The sequence below is a fragment of the Silurus aristotelis genome, assembly GCF_946808225.1.
Source record: "Silurus aristotelis genome assembly, chromosome: 2".
Classification (NCBI taxonomy): Eukaryota; Metazoa; Chordata; class Actinopteri; order Siluriformes; family Siluridae; genus Silurus; species Silurus aristotelis.
The window spans coordinates 2,204,027-2,211,808 of NC_139575.1; the positions used below are offsets into that span (position 1 = coordinate 2,204,027).

General features: G+C 38.2%; 1 protein-coding gene across 2 annotated transcripts in view; it reads right to left on the reverse strand.

Annotated features, from left to right (window-relative positions):
• Window positions 1-7,782, reverse strand: part of atp10a (ATPase phospholipid transporting 10A) — a 377,925-nt gene that overhangs the window by 5,529 nt on the left and 364,614 nt on the right. For both annotated transcript variants that reach the window (XM_083562478.1, XM_083562477.1), the window contains 5 exons: window positions 6,137-6,213; window positions 3,327-3,452; window positions 2,406-2,606; window positions 612-692; window positions 426-530 (listed from right to left, as the gene is read on the reverse strand). In XM_083562478.1, the coding sequence (XP_083418604.1) occupies window positions 426-530; window positions 612-692; window positions 2,406-2,606; window positions 3,327-3,452; window positions 6,137-6,213 (590 nt within the window). The remainder of the gene's footprint in view (window positions 1-425; window positions 531-611; window positions 693-2,405; window positions 2,607-3,326; window positions 3,453-6,136; window positions 6,214-7,782) is intronic.

Here is a 7,782-nt window from a genome sequence, read left to right on the forward strand (position 1 = left end):
CCCCGTGTGCTCTTCCATAGACACTATTCTCCGTGTGCTCTTCCATAGACACTATTCCCCGTGTGCTCTTCCATAGACACTATTCCCCGTGTGCTCTTCCATAGACACTATTCCCCGTGTGCTCTTCCATAGACACTATTCCCCGTGTGCTCTTCCATAGACACTAAAAAGCAAGAAATTTCAAAAGTAGAGAAATAAACATTTTTAAAAGAGAGGACAAAAAGGGAAAGAAGAAAAGGAAAGAAGTTAGAAGATGCGTTAAAAGAGTAAAAACATTAGCAGAGTGAAGAAAAACTAGAAGGTACTGATATGTTCAACGCTTTCCACAGAGGTTCTAATGTTGTGTTGTAGAGTTCTAATTAGATGGAGAACTCTTTCCTTGAGTCTTGTAGGTTTTAGAGTGCAGCTTAGTGGTGTTTCCTTACCCAGGTTTTGGTTTCGATTCCAAGCTGCAGCAGGATGGTGAAGAGGGCGAGGGTAGTAATGGGCGTGCCCCAGGTGAACAGATCCACGTCCGAGTCAGCGTACGCCTGGGATACAGCCCAAAAATAAAACTGATCAAACACCACAACCACATAACAAGCTGAAATATATATGAATAATGTACTCACAAAGTAGGGGATGAAGAAACATATGAGACTTTGATAAATAGCATCGATCATATTCATCCAGAACATGTACGGCTTATATTCCTGAAAAAAAGAAATTATAATAATAATTGTAAATAAAAAAAAATAAAAAATTTTAATATATATATATATATATATATATATATAGTCCCAATTACATTTGGAAATTGAAGTGGCAAATACCATTGACTGCCTAAGCAAATACAGGAAGCCCTGATTGGTGTTCTAAGCATAGGAATCTGGTTAAATTCTCTGCAGATGTAAAGGCCAAAACTAAGAAACTGGAAGCAAGATGATGTGAATCAAATCTGGTAAAGATTCGACAAAATTTGGAGGACTAATGTGACCAATTTTAGCATGTTGTTGCAACATTTGACCAGTAGGTGGCGTTAGGAAGCAAGAAATTTGTTGCATAGCCTCGGGTCATAATTCTAAAAAGGCGCTTACCAAGCTGTGTTAGTGTGCAATGTCGTTTGTGAAATACAACCTCAGTTCCTGCTTGCCAACGTCCGGTTTGTTGGCCAGTTACAGACTTGTCCATGTGGGTATTAAAAAGACTACAAATTTGGTGTTGGTTGAACATAATTTGTAGGAGGAGTAGCACAAAATTCGTAGGAGTAGATTTTGTTAAATAATAATAAAAAAATAAATAAAAAAAAGATACTGCCACAGGATTGAGGGAAATTCTTTTCGAGCAGCAGTTAATGAGAATTTGGCAGTGCCTGTTCTTTTTTTAATCAGGTGGTGTGGCATTGTTACACTGCTATGAGGGTTAGGGTTAGGGGGGCATGGGACTTTGAGGAAGAGGTGGGGGAGCTCGGAGAAAGGGGTTAACAAAAAAGGGGTGGTAACATTGAGAAATTTTACCAACATTGAGGGGGAGCTCAGAGAAAAGTGGGGAACTTGAAGAAAGGTAACTTGGAGAGATAAAGAAGAGAACTCGAGAAAGAGTTGGGGGAACTCGAAGAGAAATGAAGGGCCGTAAAGAAAGGTGGGGAACCCAGAGACAAGAGGGAACTCTGAGGGGATACTATGAGAAGAGGTTGAAATTAGGAGACAAGGGAACTAATGGTGATTTTTTCAAAAGAGGGGGCTCCGAAACAAGGGGGAATTCATTGAGGGGGTAACTCTGAAAAAAGTGAGGAAAGTTTGAATCCAGCTGAATCGGGGCCTCAGTCTTACACTGCTCATGTTTTGATTGTATTATTTTGTGTCCAAATGTACAACAGCAGCCACTTTTTCACAGCTGAGCTCCAGCATGTGCTCTGTAGAGTTGTAGTCTCCCTCAGGACTTGGATACGCCCTCTGGCTCGTGTGCAAATGGCACGCTGCCCAGCTGCTGCTTTCACCCCGAGCCTCGATTCATTACAGCAAACATGTTTCCATCACAGAACCGAAGCAAACTTATGCAAAACAACTGCTCCTGTTTCCACACGCTGGAACTCATCTGCCAAAAACCCCTAACCGCAATTTATCTGCAGGAACAGAACTACATCCTGCTGATGACAGACAACCTGGTGGTTAGCTAATGTACCACTGCCGCTCGGTAACGGTAACTCATAGCTGAGATATAAAATTCTATATCAAATTAGTTTATAGTTAAACACAGGTAAAAAAATGGGTTCCAGCATCAGGCTACATTGTTCAGAGGAAGTAACTCGAGGCACATTGATTATCAAATTAGTACTAATTAATGAAGCATCAGGATTAGACAAAATCTAGTGAATAGTAACAAGTCTGTCGACCAGCCCGGGACACGTTAGAAGTCATGCGTACCTCCGAGTTCTGTCCGTTCATATAGAGCTGAGGTAGTTCCTGCAGGGTCTCCGCGGATACGTCTTTATCCAACGTGCCGGTGATGAGCTGCGGGAATGCTGAGAACATCAGGTTGAAGAAGATCAGATACCACTGATCGACCATGGCTGAGCCAGAGAATCCGCAGTAGAACTGATACCAGAAAATAAGCGCCACAAACATCTGGGCAGAAGACAAATACAAGATCAGGATAAACGTGATAAGCAATGCATCTCCATCCCAAAGAAACACATCATTACTGAGGTGTACTGAGGTGTCCACACAAACTTCTTTGAAAGAACTAAGGTTCCGGGAAGTACGTTTTTTTTTTTTATCATCATTCAGGTGTGATGAACCCACATTAAAGTGGCAGTAGGTAACTTTTTCATTGAAACAAACAAGTCCTTTGAGCTGTGAATTTGGAATTTGAAAGGTTTCAGGTGGTTTCATCTTTGTTTTAGCTCGTCTATAGTGTTTCTTCAAGGCATAAATCAACTTTACGCTACCTGGCTCTAAAAACACTAAACAAGTCAATGTCACAAGAACATGAGCTAGCAATTATCAAGATTTCAAGCAGATGGCATTAGCCATCATTAACATTTTATCAACTATATAGGAGGCTAAGCCTTGTTAGCTAAAACTAGCTAGAAGTATCAAGCTAGGGTTAAAACGTAGAGATAGTTAGCGTATTACGATTCGCTACTTTGATGCAGCGAATTATATTTTGATAACTTGGGTAATTAGCTAGTAAGTTTATGTTATATTTCGGGGGTCTATGAATCAGCTTTAATTTGAATAAGTTAGCTAGATAGCTTAGCTGTTCCTTTAATGAAACACTAAATGTAAAAGTTTAGCTGCTGCGTGTATAGTGATAACAGCAGAAATGAACCCGTGGCTGCTTACAGCATTTTTGTAGAAGAAGTAGAGGATCATGTTGGCCAGCCGAGAGTAGCACCAGTGTCCATGAACCAGGAGGAGCTTCTGCAGGTACTGAAAGCGAGGAAGAGCAAAATCGCTGGCCATCACTGCCTGCGCACACAGCGAGAGAACGTTAATCAGCATGACACTCCAACACACACGTGTATGTTACTGCATTTATCCTTCACGTTCAGCGCTGAATTCGACCAAAAAAATAAAGAGGAAAACGAATGTGTGTGAGGACAAAGTGATGCATCCAAACGCACCAGGGCTCTACAGGATTAAACGGAGATCAGGTTGTAATGCAGAAAAGTGTATTAATCATGTACACTGTGCTTAGTGGGAGGAGGAAGTGGAGGACTAAACCACCAGCACCAATCCATTTAGCAAGACAGAGTCCATTTCAAGTGAAGATAAAGTGAGGAGCAGATGTTCTCACAGAGCTGAAGCTAAGCAACCCACCTCCACCCCCCACCTGCAGGCTTAATTAGTGCTCTTATTCATTCATATAAAACATCTGCACCTGTGTTCATAACACACTCGCTGTCAAAGAGGCATGACAGGTATTGAAACCTGGGAGGGCAGGTAGTAGCAGGAAGGACATTAGATACCATCAATTGCCCAGTGCAAAGTGAGGAGTGTGAGGTACAAACGCTAAAAAGTTAAATGTAAATAAAAATATTAAGTTAAATGTAAAGTATGATGTATTCAGTGCAAATTACAGTGTAGAGTTTGTGTAAAATATACATTGTAAAGAGTAATAAAATGTAAAATATGAAGTGTAAAGTTTAATAAATTAAGTGTAAAATATAAAAAGTAAAGGATAATAATTTAAGTGTAAAATATGAAGTGTAAAGGGTAATTAGGTGTAAAATATGAAGTGTAAAGAATAATAACTTTACTGTATTACTGTAAAATATGAAGTGTGAAGGGTAATAAATTAAGTGTAAAATATGAAGTGTAAAGGGTAATAAGTTTACTGTAAAATATGAAGTGTAAAGAATAATAAGTTTACTGTAAAATATGAAGTGTAAAGAATAATAAGTTTACTGTAAAATATGAAGTGTAAAGGGTAATAAGTTTACTGTAAAATATGAAGTGTAAAGGGTAATAAATTAAGTGTAAAATATGAAGTGTAAAGGGTAATAAGTTTACTGTAAAATATAAAGTGTAAAGAATAATAGGTTTACTGTAAAATATGAAGTGTAAAGAATAATAGGTTTACTGTAAAATATGAAGTGTAAAGAATAATAAGTTTACTGTAAAATATGAAGTGTAAAGGGTAATAAATTAAGTGTAAAATATGAAGTGTAAAGGGTAATAAGTTTACTGTAAAATATGAAGTGTAAAGGGTAATAAATTAAGTGTAAAATATGAAGTGTAAAGGGTAATAAGTTTACTGTAAAATATAAAGTGTAAAGAATAATAGGTTTACTGTAAAATATGAAGTGTAAAGGGTAATAAATTAAGTGTAAAATATGAAGTGTGAAGGGTAAAGCATAAAAGGGAGAAGGAAGAATAAAAAGAAACGTTGGAGGATGGTGTAAAATATTAATTGTAAAATATAAAGTGCAAAGATACATTTTTGAGGTATTTTAGAGATAAATGTAGAGGCCAAAGCGTAAAGTATAAAGCACAGGTTGATTCAGATAAGAAAAAGTTAGAAGGATATCATTTAAATGTATAAAACAATAAAGTATAAAGTGCAACATGTAAATGCTAAAGTGAAAAACTTTACGTACTGTAAACGTGTAAAAAGTGTAACAACGATAACCAATCAAAGTGTAACAATGTAAACTGTAAAATAAAAAGTAAAGTAAAATTGTAAAGTATATGAAAGATACTATGTAAAAATATAAAGTGGAACGTTAATGATAAAGTGCAAAATGTAAAGTTTAAGTGTAAAGCATATCATTATTTTAGATTTAACTAAACAGAGTTCATGCAGTAATTATAAAATAATGTGCACAGAGCCAAGTATATAAAGTATAAACTGTAAAGTTCAAAGCGTAAAGGAAAATGTTTATATACAAACCGTTACATGTAAATGAAAAAGTAAAAATGTAAAGTATAAAGTGTAAACGTGTGAAGGGGAAAATGGTGATTTTGACAGTAAAAGGCTAAAAGGTAACGTATAAAGTGTATAAAATGTAAACTTTTACAGTGTATGATGTAAATTGTAAGCATTTCTAGCACTCTTTATGGAATACACACAGCTGTAGATGAACATCTCAGACATCACACTGAGGAAACACACACATTCTCAGGACCTCAGAACTAAAATTGAGTTCAAGCCCAAACGTTTCTTATTTGATGGAGCAGAAAGAGTGAATGAGCGTTATGGATGGACGGCTGAGTGGATGTTTGATTGTTTAAGTAGATGGCTGGATGGATAGATGGATGGATGGATGGATGGGTAAGTGGACGTATGGTTGGTGAGCGAGGCTGAGAAGAATTTGATGTAGAAACTGATACCTAAAGATCCATAAATGTTTCATTCAATTTGGCACTGAGAGTAAGATGAATTGAAGTGGTGTGAGATGATATGAGGTGGTGGGGTGAGGGAGAGTGGGACAGTGTGGAATGATGGAGTGAGATGGTCTGAGATACAATGAGGTGAAATGAGATAGAGTGAGATAGAATGATATGGAGTGAGGTGGGATGAGATGGTCTGAGATACAATGATTTGGAATGATATGGAGTGAGGTGGGATGAGATGGAGTAAGAGAAAGAATGAACAGTTTTGCTTTGCGGAATATCTCCTCCTCTCCCTCTTCCCTCAGCTCTGTTCTTACCTGCATGCCCTCCTGCCCCGAGATACCCACACCAACATCTGCCACCTGGATCATACTGACGTCGTTAGCCCCATCACCTAGAGAGAGCCAGAGAGCAAGACAGAGCAGAAGAGATAGATAGATAGATAGATAGATAGATAGATAGATAGATAGATAGATAGATAGATAGATAGATAGATAGATAGATAGAGAGAGAGAGAGAGAGAGAGAGAGAGATTATAACAATAATAAAATAAAGACACATGGAGGTGTCTAGACAGAACTTTGACAGGAATCACAAACTAGTGAGGGCGGAGTCTCAGCGTCTACTGTACTGAAGGATAGTGACTGAAAAGAAATGCTGCACAGACCGAGTGTTAAAAACCCTGTGGCTAAATAACAAACTACGATGGATAGATGGATGGATGGATGGATGGACAGATGGATGGATGTTAATAAATATTGTTTCATCTGTAATATCCATACCCAAACCTTTCTGTCTTATTTTGAATACATATTTTATATTTTTATACTTATTTTTTATATTCTATTCCTATCTACATGTAAATTCTTCAGTATTGAACACTGGTAAAAAGCATTTCACTACATGTCACTAAACAATGTTACAGTTACAGTCGTGAACATTCACAGCCCTGCAGTTTAGCTAACTGACTAGCTGCAGTAAGAGGACATTTGCAAATTAATGAATATTCCTGACCATTGATGCCTTTATCATTGCGTAGACGTTACGATTCGTTCTTCTTTAAAAGTTTCGTGTTTCTCTGAAAAAGCGACGTTCTAAAACAGGAAGTAAACACAAAACGAGCACAACAAATCTGCACTCCGTGCCCTGAATAACGGCGTGATACAATGGCACCTGGACCCAAGTGAAGGTCAAGCAAGGACAACGAAACAATCACTGTTTACGCTGCGCCGCCGGACCCATTCATCTCGCTGGCTTTTGAAGTGCAGGCCAGGATATTGTTCTGAGAGACACTTTAGTGTGTAAGAAATTAAACACACTCAGACTCATGCTGTTATTGGAAATTAATTAACGATGAAGTGAGATTGATTAAGATTAATTGAGATGATGTGGGGTGAGATAGAGTGAGATGAAATGAGATAAAGTGAGGCTGAGTGAGATGAAATGAGATGTAGGGAGATGGAGTGAGAAGAAATTAGATGACTTGAGATGAAATGAGGTGGGGTGAGATGGAATGAGGTGGGGTGAGGTAGAATGAGATGGAGTGAGATGAAGTGAGGTAGAATTAGATGGAGTGAGATGATGTGAGGAAGAATGAGGTGGAGTGAGATGAAGTGAGATGGAATGAGGTGGAGTGAGATGAAGTGAGGTAGAATGAGATGGAGTGAGATGAAGTGAGGTAGAATGAGATGGAGTGAGATGATGTGAGGAAGAATGAGGTGGAGTGAGATGAAGTGAGATGGAATGAGATAGAGTGAGATGAAGTAAGATGGAATTAGGTGGAGTGAGAGAAAGTGAGGTAGAATGAGATGGAGTGAGATGAAGTGAGGTAGAATGAGATGGAGCGAGATGGTGTGAGGTAGAATGAGGTGGAGTGAGATGAAGTGAGATGGAATGAGATGGAGTGAGATGAAGTAAGATGGAATGAGGTGGAGTGAGAGAAAGTGAGGTAGAATGAGGGTGG